This window comes from Rhinolophus sinicus, linkage group LG10 (genome assembly GCF_036562045.2).
Source record: "Rhinolophus sinicus isolate RSC01 linkage group LG10, ASM3656204v1, whole genome shotgun sequence".
In the NCBI taxonomy this organism is placed as follows: Eukaryota; Metazoa; Chordata; class Mammalia; order Chiroptera; family Rhinolophidae; genus Rhinolophus; species Rhinolophus sinicus.
This window is the reverse complement of record NC_133759.1, coordinates 70,203,849-70,220,876: the sequence shown is the minus strand read 5'-3', so window position 1 is coordinate 70,220,876 and position 17,028 is coordinate 70,203,849. Positions and strand designations below refer to the sequence as shown.

The window sequence follows — 17,028 nt, the reverse complement described above, 5'->3', positions numbered from 1 at the left end:
TTGAGATTTGTTCTGGCCCTAGGAGGCCTCTTCTTAGCTGTTTCATTTCCTAGTTCTCTCTGGTAAACTAGATACCCTATGGTTTAGCTTATATCGCTAATAAATCTACCATTGTCCCTTTTATTATTTTCCATCACAACATCCATTGTTTTCGAGCATATCCTTAGGCTTGAACATTCCTACCCTTTATTGAAAACAAATTTAGTTCTTTACAGAAAAGCTTCAAAGTATTCTGTTTTAGGCCTACCTCTCCCTCTTGACAAAAATCTCTGAGCCACTCCTCTAGATCAGGAAGTGGTACCAGTGGCATTGTTCTCTCTGGGAGAAACACCTGCTTTAGGATCTGGATGCTCCATAAAAGAATGGAAGCTGCAGTCTCTGGTTTCTTGGCTTGCATCTCCTGGCATTTGTCCTCTGCTTTACAAACTAGCTGGGGTGAGGATAATCAGGACCCCCCCACCTAAGATAGAGTCTCTTTCCCATGAGTGGGGACTGGACAGAAGATAAGAGCCCCACCTCTTGGCCACATTCACTCAGAACTTAGCCTCTACAATGGGTATCCAGGGGCAGAATGAGAAATTCTGATGCCCTGCCCCTTCTGGAAAGATACCATGGGCCTCCAATTGAGGGCTGGAGGAGAGGATGCCTTGTGCTCTTGGCCACACTTGTGTGGAGTGGAGTTTCTATCACCCTGAGTTGAAGGAAGGGAAGGAGGGAGCATGTTGTAGTTCAGTTGCCAAAGACTTTCACTGTTCTTACTGCATTTTAGTAGTTTTGTTTCTGAATAAATGTTTCTTTATTTTCTGTGTGCCTTTAGAACCATTTCCAGAGGCTTTGAATGGTAATTTAAAAATAATTTTCCACCAGTGTTCACATAGCTTCTTATGTTGCAATGCCAGAAATAGAATCTGCACTAGTATTTTTCCTAAGTTCCTATCTTTTTTTAATGTGTTGCTGATAAAATTTTTGAGTGCTGTGCCCCTGGTCTCATTTCCCCCATATGCTCTGTGCTTTTTATTGTGAGATTTTGAGTATTACAATAATTTTAAGGAATGCATATGTTGAATTAGAGCATAAATGACTATGGGTTGGAAGTAAAAGGATGGTAAAAGATGGGCCAAACATATAATAACCAACAGAAACCTGGTGTGGCTATAATAATGTCAAACCAAGTAGACTTTAAGTTATTGTGTATTACAAGATATAAAAGTTAAAAATACTGCATACAACTAAAAGAGTCAACTCAACAGGAAAACATATCAATCTTAAATATGCATATCCCTAATAATTTTCTATCAAAATATATAAAATTGATAAGAAGAACTGCCAAGTCACATAGTGAAGGGCATGTATACAGACAGAAGTAAAGGATTGTTGACTGAAAAATAATATTAACTAGGCGTTTCATCACCTAAAAGGATTTATTTGGGAAAAAGAAAGAGTTGCAACCCAGTTCATGCACATATGGCAAGCCATGTGCATAGTCTAGTCTGTGTGCCAAGACGGAGGGGTATTTATAAAAGGAAAATGAAGAAAATGGAAGGGGAAGTTAGAACAGTAAAGCTTTATTATACACATAGAGTTCTTCTTGTAGGGCTCTCTCATGTAGGGTTCTTGTGATTACGTATAGTGCAGGAACTCACATAAATCCTAGCTCCTCCCATAGACCCTCCCAAATTATTATATTTGCTTAAAGTTCCGGTTAATCTTTATCAGGATGGTGGCTATCTTTGTAATCTACCTCATTAATAGAAGAAAGAAAGGTGTGACAATAAAAAATACTTGATTAATCTATTGAAAAGCAAAAAAAAAAAAAAGCTCTTAATTAACCCATGGAGAGAAAATATATAAATAGATAATAATACATTCAAATTACATAAAGTAAAAATTAACAAAACTAAAACTGAAAAATCCAAATTATAGTTAGAATTTTAACATACTGCTGTCAGTAATTGACAGAAGAAGAAAACAAACAAACAAAATTTAAAGATGTAGGAGATTTGGACAACATGATGAGCCAACTTGATTTAGGTTCCATGTATATTGCCATGCTACACTAAACAATCTTTCAAGTATATTATTTTCAAGTACACATCAGACATTTACCAAGATAAACCATATGCTGAGACTAAAAGCAAGTTTCAGTAAATTTCATAGGATTGAACTCAGTGAGACTACAGTCTCTGATCACAGGCAAATTAAACTAGAAATCAAAGATAACACAAAAATCCCCAAATATTTGTAAAATTAGCAATATATTTCTAAATAACCCATAATTCAAAACAGAAATTATACTCAAAATTGAAAATGCTATGATATGAATTATAATAAAATATAGCAAATAAAAACTACAAAATATTACAGACAAAAATGGAAGATAAACTAGATAAAAGGATGGGCATAGCATATGCATGGTTGAAAATTGTTAAGATGGTAATTCCTTCAAATCCATTCAGTGTAATTCCAATAAAAGTTACAGTAAATTTTTCATTTTTGAAAATTACCAAGCTGATTCTAAAGTTAATATGGAAATGCAAAGGGCCAATAAAAAGTAAGACACTCTGGAAAAAAGAAGCATAAATTTCAAAAATTGACACTCCCAAATATTAAAAGTTATCATAAAACTATGGTAATTACAACTGTGTGGAATGAAAACAAGAATAGGCAAGTAGACAGATGAAACATAACAGTCCAGAAATAGACCCATCCATAGAAGGTGACAAGGTTTATGACAAATATAGCTTGGCAATGCAGTGGGGAAAGACTGGCTATTTTAATAAATTATACTAAGTCAATTAAACAACATGATGAAAATGTGAATATTGATACCTGTCTTACATTATACACAGAAATCAATTCTAGATGAATTGTCAATCTAACTTTGCAAAGGGAAAACTAACACACTGAGAAAAAAAGCAGAGAAAAACATCTTTATGACTTTGGAGTAAGAAGAAACATTTTAGAATAGAACACAAAAAAGATTATGCATAAAAGGAAAAGATTATAAAATGGACTATATTGAAAATGATTAAAAAAAAAAGAAAGAAAATGATAACTTCCACTTATCAGTGACAGCATTAAAATAATGCAAAGGCAAGTCATTGAATCGATGATTTTTGCAATGCATATGCACATCAAAATATGTAAAGACATTCTACAGATTAACAATAAAAATAAAATCAACTAGAAAATAGACCAAAGAACTGAATAGACAGCTGGCTTCTGGTCAAGATGGCAGAGTAGGTAAACACTGTACTCACCTCCTCCCATGACCACCTCAAAATTACAACCAAACTACAGAACAACCATCATTGAGAACCACCTGAACTTGAGCTGAACATAAAACCAATAAGTAAGAATATTCAGAAGAAGCCACATCAAGACTGGTAGGAGGGGCAGAGATGCAGAACACGCTGTCCCCACAGCCATGTGTGGAGGTTAAAAATGGAGGGGGGGTATCTTTACTGCAGAGGTCCTCCCTGAGGAGTGAGGGGTCTCAACCCCACACCAGGATCCCCAGCCCAGGGTTCCAATGCCAGGAAGAGAAGTTCCCATAAATTCTGGCTGTGGAAACCAGCAGAGATTATGGCTGAGTGAGACAAGGGCAGTGGGAGCCCCATGCACTCCTCTTAAAGGGCCTGTGCATGGACTTACTGATGGACTCACTCACTCTGAGCTCCAGCACTGGGGTAGCAGCTAGAAAGACATCAAGGATATAAGGAGAGGAACTGAATTATCTGGCTTCAGGGAGAGGGCTAGAGAGGCACCTTTGCTCCCAGACAGAAGTGCCAGCAGAAACCATACTTTTTTTTTTCCTTTTGTTAAGCCCTCCCCTCACCCAGCCTGCAGGTGCAGGCAGGTGCCCTATCTGAGTCTCCATCACCTGGCTAACACCAATTTGCCCCACCCTGGTGATACCCTGAGATGCCACCCCACTCAACTCATGGGCCCACCCAAGTCAATTCCAGCAGCATTTCCATACAAATTGCCTGTCTTGGCTCATGCTGCAGACTTTCCTACAATTTCTCAAAGGTTCACAAACTCAAAACAAGCAGCATCTGGCCTTGTCATGTCCTGTACCTTTTGTTAAGCAGCCCCAAGCCTGGTACTAGCAGCAGCTGGCCTCACTTTGCAGCTTAGCCTCTCCCAGGCACCTCCAAGCCCAGCACAAGTGGAATCCACGTGCATATCACTTTGTATCTCATACTAAGTGGCCCCAGGCAGAGCACAGGCAGAAGCTGACCTTGACTTGCACCAGAGACTCTCCCAATATGCCCCCAAGCCAACACTCCTGGTAGCTGGCTTCAGACTACACCAAAGCACCACTCAATTAGTGCTACAAATGACATACCCAAAGGGTAGACTTGGCAGGCACCAGAGCCCCACTAAAGCAAATACTACTCTGTGTGGTCAGCCCTCACACAACAGCTTTTCCACTGAAGTTGCAGCTATTCCTCACAGTCAATCAGCCTAAGAATCAATCCCACCCACTGACATGCCAAAAGAAAGCAAGGTCAACTACAACAGGAGGGCACATACAACCCACAGAAGGGACACCCCTGGAGCACCCAGCTCAGGAGACCAGAGAGACTGTGCCACTGGGCCCCACAGGACACCTACTACATAAGGCCACCCTACTAAGACTAGGAGACATAGCAGCTCTACCGAATACATGGAAACAAACAAACAAACAAACAAACAAACAAACAAATATGTTCTGAATGAAAGACTAGAATAAAACTGCAGAAAAAGAACTAAATAAAATGGAGACAAGCAATCTACCAGATGCAGAGTTCAAAATACTGGCTATAAGGATATTCGATGATCTCAGTGATGACTTCAACAAAGAGGTAGAGAACATAAAAATGGAGATTAAAAAAAAAAACATTAAAAAGAACCAGTTAGAAATAAAGAATACAATAACTGAAATAAAGAATACATTGGAGGGAATCAAGAGCAGATTAGATGAAGCAGAGGACTGAATTAGTGATTTGAAGATAAGGTAGCAGGAAACACCCAATCAGAAAAGCAAAAAGAAATTTTAAAAATGAGGATAGTTTAAGGGTCCTGTAGGACAACATCAAGCATACCAACATTCATATCACAGGGGTGATATGAGAGAAGAGAGTTCAAGGAATTGAAAACTTATTAGAAGAAATGATGACTGAATACTTCTCTAAGCTGGTGAAGGAAATACATATACAAGCTCAGGTTGTACAGAGAGTCCCAAACAAGATGAACCCAAAGAGGTCCACACTAAGACACATCATAATTAAAATGCCAAAGGTTAAAGACAAAGAGAGAATGTTAAAAGCAGCAAGAGAAAAACAATTAGTTACCTACAAGGGAGTTCCCATAAGACTGTCAGCTGATTTCTCAACAGAAATTTTGCAGGTCAGAAAGGAATGGTAGGAAATATTCAAAGTGATGAAAAGTGAGGACCTACAGCCAAGATTACTCTACCCAGCAAAACTATCCTTTAGCATCAAAGAACAGATGAAGAACTTCCCAGATAAGAAAAATTAAATGAGTTCATAGCCACCAAACCAGTATTACAAGAAGTGTTAAAGGGACTTCTTTAAGAAGAAGAAAAAGAAGAAAAATGCTTTTAAATATTAATAATAAAATGGAAATAACTACATATTTATCAACAATTACTTTAAATGTAGGTGGGTTAAATGCTCCAACCAAAAGATGTAGGGTGGCTGAATGGACAAAAAAAAACCATGATCCTTACACTTGCTGCCTACAAGAGACTCATTTCAGATTGAAAGACACACAGAGACTGAAAGTAAAGGGCTGGAAAAAGATATTTCATGAAAATGGAAAAAACAAACAAAAAAGTTGGGGCAGCAATACTTATACCAGACAAATAGACTTTAAAACAGAGGCTATACCAAGAGACAAAGAAGGGCCCAGCAATTCCACTTCTGGGTATCTATCAAAAAAAAAAAAAAAAAACCAAAACACTACTTCAAAAAGACATGTGTATCCATAATCACTGCAGCATTATTTATAATAGCCAAAATATGGAGGCAACCTGAGTGTCCATCAATGGATGAATGAATAAAGAAGAGGTGGTACATGTATTCAATGGAATCTTGCTCAGCCATAAAAATGAATGAAATCTTGCCATCTGCAACAACATGCATGGACTAAGAGTATTATGCTAAATGAAATAAGCCAGACAGAGAAAGAAAAATACCATATGATTTCACTTATATGTGGAATCTAAAAAGCAAAATATAGCTACAGGCAAAACAGAAACAAGCTCATAGATATAGAGAATAAAGTAAAGGTTGCCAGATTAGATGGGGGTAGAGGGATGGAGGGATGGGTGAAAAGGGGGAAAGGGTTAAAAAGTACAACTAGGTAGTTACAAAACATTCATGGGGATGTAAAGTATAGCTTAGGGAATATAGCCAATAATATTGTAATAACTGTATGGTGTCAGGTGGGTACTAGAGTTATCGGGGTGACCACTTCATCAGTTATATAAATGTTGTATACCTGAAACTAATATAATATGGTATGTCAACTGTAATTGAAAAAAATTTTTAAACATTTTTAAAAAGAATCACAGAGTTCTATTGCATTGTAAGCTTGTTCTAAAACCTAATATAGCAAAATTTTAATATTGTTTAAAATTTGAACTGGTTTTTAAAAATTAAGATTTGGATAAGCTGAGTCACTGTTAACATATACAAAACATAATAAATGTTATTGACGATGTGTTTCTTCCGAGAAAAGCATTCTAAATGTATTTAACATCCCTTCCCCAATATATTCAAATCTATGAGTACAATTGCACAGAAACAAAACAAGCAGAGGATTCCTGGACATATGAAATATTATGAAGTGACTCTTATTTTTTACTTCCTGAAGAAGCCTACCTGCTAGTGTGATATTTATAAAAAATTATGAGTATTTCATAATTCTTTGGGAAGCCATTAAAAGGAATTGAACAGACACTTCAAAACTAAAAATATCCAAATAGCCAAAATACATATAAGTGCAAATTCAACCAAAATGAGAAGACTTCCATTCTCACCATGACAAATTTTCCCTCCTACCATAAACAGCTGGAAAACTGGACAAATCATATGAAACAATGCTTTTCAGATATTGAACAACAAACCAAGTGATTCCTATATATATTTCAACTTTCTGGCTGGGTGTGTCCTACAAATTTTTCAACTTTCTAGATCAATAATGCATGGTAGACCGGCTGAATTGAGATAACAGAGCTTAGAATTCAGAAGACGAAGGCAGCTGGAATTTTTGGTAAGGGTATAGGACAAGATTAAGTTATACAGAAAAAAGGCTCCCGTATCTGAAAATGAGTCACCTTAAGTTTTTTGCTGAGTGCTAAGCTATATTTGCCTTCACACAAGGCAAAACTCCAAGAGGCTGGGCAAAGTTCTACAGGCTGAGAAATTCCAACAACTCAAAAAGCGCTGGAAGCAAGAATCAAAATGGAGAGACCTTGTTGCACACCTGAGGCATTCAGTAGAAACCCCAAAAGAATAAAGACTTAATAAGAGAGCACCAGATTTCCACAACAAAGCTTTAAAAAAGTGGCAAAAGAAACAAGCTGATCTACAAGTAAGTTAACTTTCTGCCTGAACAAATATTAGTACCCTTTGAAGGAAAAAACAAACCCAGACATTCATTAGTGTTAAAAATGTCAAATAGTCAATAGAAATTATTAGGCATTCAAAGAAGCAGGAAAATGTGACACAGAACCAAGAGAAAAACCAGTTAACAGAAAGAAACCTGTAAACAATAGAGATGATGGAGTTAGTAGACAATGACTTTAAAACAGTTGTGGATATGTTGAAGAATTTTAAAATAAAACAAATGAACTTTATTTATTTATTTATTTTCCCCTTCTTCCACCTCTACCTGCCCCACTTCTCACTCTAGTTGTGTAGGACCCAGCTCCCTGGCCCATACTGGTATTATGAGCCTTGCGCTCCACACAGCCCCCCCCCGCCCCCCCCCCGCCCCCCGCTGAGGCAGTCGGTGGCCAGTCACCAGTGGGCTGCTCACAGCACACCGCAGCTCACTCTGGCTGCGGGCCACTCATGCTGGCCGCCAGCCACTCACACTGGCCACTGGCTGCTCATGGCAGCACACGGTAGCGCACGGCAGCACACAGTAGCTCACACTGGCTGCCGGCTGCTCATGCTGGCTGCCGGCAGCTCACACTGAGCTCCGACTGCTCATGGCAGCCCAGCTCCAGGGAGAGCCATTGTTCACAATCTTAGCTGTAGAAGGCGCAGCTCACTGGCCCAGGTGGGAATCAAACTGGCAACCTCGGCGCTGGGAGCAAGGTGCTCCAACCACCTGAGCCACCGGGCTCGCCATCGATGAACTTTATGAACATTAAAATTGAAGATATATAAAAAGATCAAATGGAATCCTGGAGCTAAAAATTATAATATTGGAAATGAAAAATTCATTGGCAGGGCTTAATAACAGATTAGCAGAAGCAAAAAACAGAGAACCTGAAAAACGTTCCCCGAAAAATAGCAATAGAAACTATTCAACTGAAACACACTAGGAAAAAAGGATGCAAGGAGAAAAACAAAACTCATTTTAAAAATGGGCAAAGCACTTGAATAAACATTTCTCCAAAGATGTACAAATGACCAAGAGGAAGTTAAAGATGCTCAACATCACTAATACTGGGGAAACGCAAATCAAAATCACAAGAAGATACTACTTCACAATGCTTAGGATGGTTACTATCAGGGGGAAAAAACAACAGAAAATAACTAGTGTCGGTGAGGATCTGGAGCGATTGGAGTCTTTGTACACTGTTGGTGGGAGTGCGAAATGGTACAGCTATTGTGGAAACTGTATGGAAGTTTCCTTAGAAATTACAAATAGATTTACCATATGATATAGCAATTCCTTTAGGTATATACCCAAAGGAATTCAAATCAGGAACTTGGAGAGATATTTGTACACCCATGTTCATAGCAGCATTATTCACACTAACCAAAAGGTAGAAGCAACCCAAGTGTCCATCAACAGATGAATGGATAAAAATAATGTGGTCTACACAAATGACAAAATATTGTACAGCTTTTAAAAGTCAGGAAATTCTAATATGCTACATGGATGAATACTGTGGACATTGTGCTAAGTGAAATAAGTCAGCTATGAAACTACAAATACTGTATGATTCCACTTACCTGAAGTACCTAGGGTAGTGAAATTCATACAGACAGAAAGTACAATGGTGGTTGCCAGGGAATGGGGTGAGGAAGAATGGGGGGTTATTGTTTAATGGGAGTAGAGTGTCAGAATTGCAAGATGAAAAGAGTTCTGGGGATGAATGGTGGTGATCCTTGCACTATAGTGTGAGTGTACTTAACACCACTGAACTGTATGCTTAAAAATAGTTAAGATGGTACATTTTCTGTTATGTGCATTTTACCACAATTTTTTTAAAAACAGAAAGTGTAAAAAATAATGAAAAGAGTCTCAGGAAACTCTGGGACAATATAGAGTGGTCTAATATTCTTATAATTGGAGTCCTAGAAGAAGAGAGAAATGAAGACTTTTCAGATATACAAAAGCTGAAAGAATTCATCACTAGCATACCCATACTAAAAAAATGTTAAAAGAAGTCCTCCAGGTAGAAGGAAAATGAGACCTGATGAAAGTATGAAATAAAAAATGATAAATATACAATATTTTTTCTTATTATTTAAATGTCTTTAAAAGATATGTGACTGCTTAGACAAAAGTAATGACAATGTATTGTGGGGTTTATGATATGTACAAGTGAAATAAATGGCAACAATACCTTACAAGCTGAGAGGGGAGAATGTTGGTAAACTATTGTAAGGTTTTTACATTATGCATTATTTACATTATGCATTATCACTTGAGGGTAAGATATTATGAGTTAAAGATGTATACCATAAATGAGAAAGCACCCTCTAAAGTCAGAAAACAAAGAGATATAGCTAATAATCCAACAAAGGAGATAAAATTAAACCATAAAAAAAATAACAAAAAAGAAGTAAGATAGAAGAGGAAAAAGGGAATAAAGCATGGGTAGAACACATAACAAACAATTATCAAGATAACAAATTAAAAACTGACCATGTCAATAATCACTTTTAGTGTAAGTGGACTAACCACCCCAATTAAAAGGCAGAAATTGTCAAATTGAATAAAAAAGCAAGACCCAACTAAATGCAGCCTATAAGAAACACACTTAAAGTATACAAACACAAATAGGTTAAAAATAAAAGGTTGGAAAAACATGTGTCATGCTAACATTAATCTATATTAATATCAGACAAAGTACAATCCACAACAGAAAAAAATTCATAAATTGGACTTCCTCAAAATTAAAAACTTGCTGTTCAAAAGACATTGTTAAGAGAATGAAAAGATGGCTCACAGCCAGGGAGAAAATATCTGAAAATCATATTTCTGATAAAAGACTTGTATCTAGAATATATAAAGAATGCTAAAAACTCAGTAATAAGAAAATGAACAACCTGATTTTTAAAAATAAATTGTATTTTTATATACAAAGAGAAAACAATTAGAAAAATGAAGTATCAACATGCAATTATCTTTACAATAGCATAAGAATATTACATACACAGGCATAAATCTAAGCAAAAATGTCTAAGAGCTCTACACAGAAAACAATAAAACATTATAGAGATTACTAGAATACCTAAAAATGGAGAGTTATATACCATGTTTATTAATTGAAAGAAAGTAAGTTTTCCCCAGATTGGTCACAGATTAATTGTAACGCTAATCAAATCCCAGAATATCATGTGTGTGTGTAAACTCACAAGGTGACTTTAAATTTTAAATGGAAATGTCAATTTTGAAGAATTACAAAGTCAGTTCTGAAGAATAAGTCCAAAGGACTTGCACTTCTAGGTATGAAGATTTTTATAAAGTTAAGCAATTAAGACATGATATCAGTACAAAAACAGACAACTAGCCCCATGGACAACTAGATAAAGCCCAGAAAATGACCTAAGCAGTGTAGATTTATGATCATAATTTATGACCAGTGTGGAACTAGAGAACAGTGTGAAAAGAATGGTCTTTTCATAAACAGTCATGGGACAATCAGATAACCTTATAGGGAAAAAAAGAAACTTGACTCCTTTACTTCATAAGACACAGAAAGCAATTACAGGTGCCTGAAGAGCTAAATGTAAGAGACAATATAATTAAAATTTGTACATGATAAAAAATATCTTCATGACATCAAGATAAAGATTTATTTAAAGGATACAAATAGCACCAACCATAAGGAAAATAATTCATAAGGTTCTGTATTAAAATGGAGATCTTCTGTCCACCATCACTCTCCCCAAAAAAGATACTATAAAGAGAATAAAAAGTAAGACTCTGAATGGGAGAGGGGATTCACAGCACATTGCAGTCAAGCGTATTTTCCAAAGATGGCCTCAACAATATCTCCCGTCCCACATGCTCTTCTGCATTGTCACCTCGCCTCTCCCTATCCTAGAGCTATGTCATACCCAGGTATGTCTCCTTGGCGAGCTGTGACTACTTCTTTGAAAACATGTTCTACCTGGTCCTCCTGGAAGGCTCACTGGGGGTAAGCTAGTTCACCCTCCCTGAGATTGCCATGCTGGAAAGGCCATAAATGGATTCTCCAGTTGACAGCCCCAGCTGAGCTCCCGGATAACAGCCAGCATCAACTGCCAGCCATCCAACCCAGTCAAGCCTTCAGGTAGCTGACAGCAACTGCATGAGAGACCCAAGAGAGAATTACCCAGCCAAACCCTTCTCAAATTCTGATTCTCAAAAGCATGAGCAAAAACAAAAAGCATTTGTGTTTTATACCACTACATTTTGGAATATTTGTTGCACAGCAATAATAATCGGAACTGGCAAGGACTCATATCCAGAATATATAAAAAACTCCTACAAATCAATAAGAAAGCCACAACAGGCAGTAATAAGGAGTAAAAGACTTGAAATCCAAATGGCCAATTATAAAAATGTACTCAACCTCAACAGTAATTAGGGAAAAGCTAACGAAAACCATAATGAGATATCACTATAAACCAACTAAAATAGCTAAATTTAAAAAATCAAAAGTGACAATACTGTGTTGGTGAAGATGTGGAGCACAGGGAACAAGTTACACTGGTATGGACTGCAATATAGTACGAATAATGAAGAAATAGTTGGCACTATCTACATAGTTGAAGGTACACGTTCTAAGACTTAGCAATGTCACTCCTAGAAACATACCCTAGAGAACGGGGCACATGTACACCAAGAAACCTATACAAGAGTGTTCATAGCAGCAAAAGTTGGAAATGGTTAACAACCCAAACTTTCATCAGCACAGTAGATGGACAAATAAATTGTTGTTTTCACCCAATGGGAGACTATGCAGCAATGAAAATGAGCGAAATATAGGTCAGCACAGCAGTACACAGGAATCTCACCAAAGAGGTCAAACAAAATATATATGAGATGAATCTATTTAAATAAGGTTAAAAAAAACATATATTTGGGTAGTAAAATAATAAAGAAAAGCAGAGGAATGATAAAGCCAGGATTTGGGGATTGGGGAGGGGTTTGTGATGAGAAAGAGGGATTTCTGATACTCCAGTGCCATTCTATATCCCTTCATCTGAGGGTGGATTCGTAGGTGTTTGCCTTAAAATTTGCATTTATAATACATTGAGATATATATTTTCCATATTGTGTTACATCTCATAAGAATTTTTTAAATTTCAGAACAAAAATTTTTCTTACCCATCAATATGCAGGTGAGAAAAAAAAAACTAACTTAATTATTTTGTTGCCTAGTTTCCCCCACTGTAGTTATTAAATCAGCAAAATTATCCCCACGGATTTGTGATTCCAACTTAAGAATATATTCAATTCTTACTTGAGAGTTGGTAATGGTTGTTATCAACAATCTGGTCTTGGTTTTTGGCAAGGATGATCGGATTGGGGGTCGGGGGGGTGTGTGGGAAACGTGTGAATGAAGTAGAATAAAAGCAAGGGAGGGAGATAGACATCGTCATGGGATTTATTTTTAAATAGGAAAATTCTAGAGACAGAACTGAAAAGAGAAAGGAAGTCAGTGGGACGGTTGCCAAGTCAGAGAGTAAAGTGTCACCTGATAAAAGGGCTTATGAATGAGCTCAGAGCAAAAATATTTAGGGGAGATCTAAAGAGGAGGCAATGTCTGCAGGGTGGAGGTGGATTACATCGGGTGCCTGGCCCAATATAATACAGCCTCCATCCACACCATGTAGGTGGTAAGATAAAGTCTGCGGAATGTACTCAAAGATTTGATGTACAGCTATTTTAAACTTTATTTATTTATTTATTTATACTTTAAACGTAATATTTATTGATTGAAGAAAATTACAGAAAAATACGCGCTGCCACATTTTGTTCAACCTTGACCGCCGGACTCCATTCCGGTTTAAGCGCACAACCAAGGACATGTGCGTTACCTTTCTTCTCTGCCCGCCGGGAGCCGCCCCGATGACCCCAAGAACCGCAGTTAACTCGGAAGAGGGCACTGACCAGCCTCCAACCATCGGTGCACAGCAGGCACGGTCTTTCGAGGCTGGACGTCCTCTCGGCCGGGGGCGGGGCTGAGAGATGCACGGGGCGGTCCGAGGGGGCCTGGCCCCTCCCTGGAGCCCCGTCCCGGCCCCGCCCCACCCTCTCCAGAGCTCACATCGCGACCCCCCAGCGGCGGCTTTGCAGGTCCGACCCGCGCTGCAGGGGCCGGAGATGCAGTGGGGCGCCGCGTTGTGCCTGCGCCTGTGGCTCTGCCTCGGACTCCTCCACGGCAAGCACGGTAAGCCCTCCTCCCTCCCGGGTGCGCGGCTGGCGGCGAGGGGGACGCTCTCACAGGGCGAGTGTGGGATTGCACCGACGGGTACGGACGGGGGATAGGGCATCCGTCATCTTGGGGCACCAGGGGAGACAGGGCCGGGAGACAGGGGTACCGACACCGGACGAAGCACGGCGGGTCCGGCCCGGGCCGGCCGGGATGAGGAAAGGGCGGGCGGGGACTGCAGCCGGGTCAGGGACTGGGCTCCGGCTGCACCGCAACGCAGGAATCGTGCCCGGGTTCCCGAACTCGCTCCACCATCGATGGCTCAGCTGCTTTGGAACCCGGCCGGCGCGCTTCATTCTTTTTCTGATCTTTTGCTTCCTTACTCCCCCGCGGAGCCCCGGTGCTCCGACCCGCGCGCGCCCGGGGTCGTCTCGGCGCCGAGGCCGCTATTCCCGCCGGGCCGCAGACCTGGGTGCGTACTTCCCTGCCGTCTGCGCTCGAGATAGGTCCCCCAGAGGGCGCTCGGGGAGGGCGCCCACCTTCCTCGGGCCAGGGACTCCGGGGCGGGTGTTCAGGGACTGCTAGAAACAGGCGCCGTCCGTAGGATTGCGCGCAGGTGCGTGTTGGAACTTGAGGCGAATCTGAAGTCGGCAACTTGTGAGCGATCCGCACGGCAGAAGAGGCAGGAGACCTGCCCTCCCCGTATTGGGGGTGCAGGGGTCTTGAAGACTGAACTAAGGAGCCTGGGCCATAAGGCAGGGGCCACCACAGAAGGATCTTAAGTTCAGGAGAGGCTGGATCGGGTTTGTGATGGGAACACCACGGGAGGTTGCCTCTGTGGAGTTGGAGAGAAACGGAGGATGGGGGATGAGGAGGGAGCAGAGCGGTATGGTTGGCTGAAGATGGCAGGGATAAAGCGTCAGGAGTGGAAAGGGAATGAGCTGGAAGTCCACGCTGGAAATCAGAGGGTAAGAGGGATGGCTGTGGGGCAGTGGGAGGAGTGCTGGGAGGTCTGAAGGAAGAGATGGGAACCTCACCATTTGGAACACGGTGGGCTCTGAATACTGGCTTTCGCGTGCTTCATCTCTTAATCCTCACACGGGAGTGCTAGACCCACTTTTCAGATGGAGATGCTTAGACCAAAGACATATGTAACTTCTCCAAGGTCCCCAGGAGGCCAATAGTAAGGAAAGTGGTCAACCCAGGTCTTGGGGGTAACAAAGCCCTGGTTTTCTGTGCCTTCGTGGGCTGACAGAGTGTGGACGAACCTCAAGGCATGTGGGAGGAGGGCATGTGTCTGTGCCTGGAATTGGGCTGATCTGAACTGATCCTGCCTCCCCTGGGCCTTTCCCCTGCACCCAGCTCAGGGCCAGGCTCTCACAGGTGCTCAGTATTGTTTGTTGAGTGACTGAATGAGTGTGGGAGAAGTGAATGGGGCCTTGGTTGGACTGCGGGGCTGAAGGGTGGGAGACCCTGCCTTGAGGAGACATCTGGCAGGCAGCTGGGTGTAATATCAGAAAGAGGCTGGGCTGGGGAACTGGAGAGGGAGCAGAGCAAAGGGTCCAGGATGGGACATCCCTCCGCAGAGGGGCCAGAGAGAGAGGCTTCCAAGGAGATGGGAACATTCTTCAGGGTGTAAGAACCAAGAGAGGTTGGCGTCCTGGTGCTCGGGAAGTGGAGGAGGGGAGGTGGGTGAGGCCTGCCATCAGTGCAAGTGAGTCTTTCCAAAGTTCGGCAGTGAAGGGGAGAAGAGAGGATGTCATCTGCAGGCGCCCATAGGAAGGGTGGCCCAGGCTGGATCAGGGAGATGCCCACAGAGAGGAGAGGACATCATTGCTACCCCCCACCCCACCCCCCGAGCCCTGCATTTGTCGCACCCACACTGCTGGGTGAGGAGGACTCTGCAGCCTGATGGGGATGCTGGAGCAGAAGTGTATACACTTCAGCTGAGTGTCAGCACAGCCAAAGGAGGAGGCCAGGTGATGGCAGGTGCGAAGCCTGGGGACCCTGAAGTTGATCCTCAAATGTGTGCTATTGGTTGTAGAACCAGACCCTTGTTCCAGCTCTCCCCCTAAGTCATTTGCTGTACCGCCTGCACCGCTCTCTTCCTTTCCCTGCACCTCAGTTTCCCCAGGTAGAGCAGTGTGACAGGCTGGCAAGTACTGTGGACTGTGCTTGGGCTGGACTTCATGGCTCGGTGTCTCAGTCCAGTTCCGAAAAGCCTTGCCCAGGCAGTGTCCCTGTAGAGAGGGCAAATGGCAGAAGTCAGTCCCGAGAGGCTTTGTCTAGAGAGGCTGTTTGTGTCTCTGGACAGTGGGCACTCAGCTCAGGGACATGCAGAGGAGGCAGGTGACAGCTGGGCAGCTACATTGGCCTGGCCTGAGGATGCTGGCCCCTGCCGTGGGCTGAGTCGCACAAGGCCATCCCACTCTCCACTGTCCCAGCTACTCAGCCCTGAGCCAGACCCAGGTATGGGACAGAGGTGTGGGGGTGGAGTGGTCCAGGCTGGATGTGGGAGCTGGGCTCACCTTACTTGGTGCCTGTGGACCACTGGCCTCAGCTCAGTGCTGCGGGGATTCCAGTGCAGGTGCTGTTCACGTGCCTGCCAGTCCAGAGGCACAGGGTCAGTGTGGCTGAGGGGCTCTGCCTCCTCAGAGCACGGTGGGCATGAGGTGTCACAATTGGACTGTCCGGTCGTTTCCCAGCTGTGCCTTCTCCACCCTGCCCTCAGGCAATGGCACCCTGACGGAGGGAAGGCGACTGCAGTTCTGTGCAAGTCACAAGCTATGGTGCTCAGCGTGGTCCAGGGGGAATTTGGACCCGGCCCCATCCTGCAGGGGTTTCCTGAATGCCAGACTAGCAGGGACACAAATGTGGCATCAGACGTCTGTAACACAGGAACAAAAGTGCTCAGTGACCCCAGTGAGGCCCAGCTGGTGGCTGTGGCTGCACAGGAAGGCAGTGGCACTTCCAGCTTGGGGCTTCCTGGAGGATCTGCAGGCTTCAGGGCAGGGAATTCCAAGCAGGGCAAAGAACCCCTCAGAGGCAGGAAAGTCCAGATTGTGTATGGGACACACTGTGTATGGGGACTCGTGGGTGGTCAGATGAGGCTGGCTAGGGTCTGGGGTGGGGGAGACGAGGCAGGTAGAGGTGGCAGGAGCCAGCAGCACTTCTGGAAAGGGGAC

At 42.1% G+C, this 17,028-nt stretch overlaps 1 protein-coding gene across 8 annotated transcripts in view; it reads left to right on the top strand.

Annotated features, from left to right (window-relative positions):
* Positions 1–13,644: 13,644 nt before the first annotated feature.
* Positions 13,645–17,028, top strand: part of FLT4 (fms related receptor tyrosine kinase 4) — a 41,770-nt gene continuing 38,386 nt past the window's right edge. For 3 of the 8 annotated variants that reach the window (XM_074313364.1, XM_019716989.2, XM_074313363.1), the window contains exon 1: positions 13,645–13,861. In XM_074313364.1, the coding sequence (XP_074169465.1) occupies positions 13,660–13,861 (202 nt within the window). In that variant the 5' untranslated portion in view covers positions 13,645–13,659. Of the gene's footprint in view, positions 13,862–14,030; positions 14,316–17,028 lie in introns of those variants that run through there. The other 5 variants (XM_074313358.1, XM_074313359.1, XM_074313357.1 and 2 more) reach the window with 4 other exon arrangements.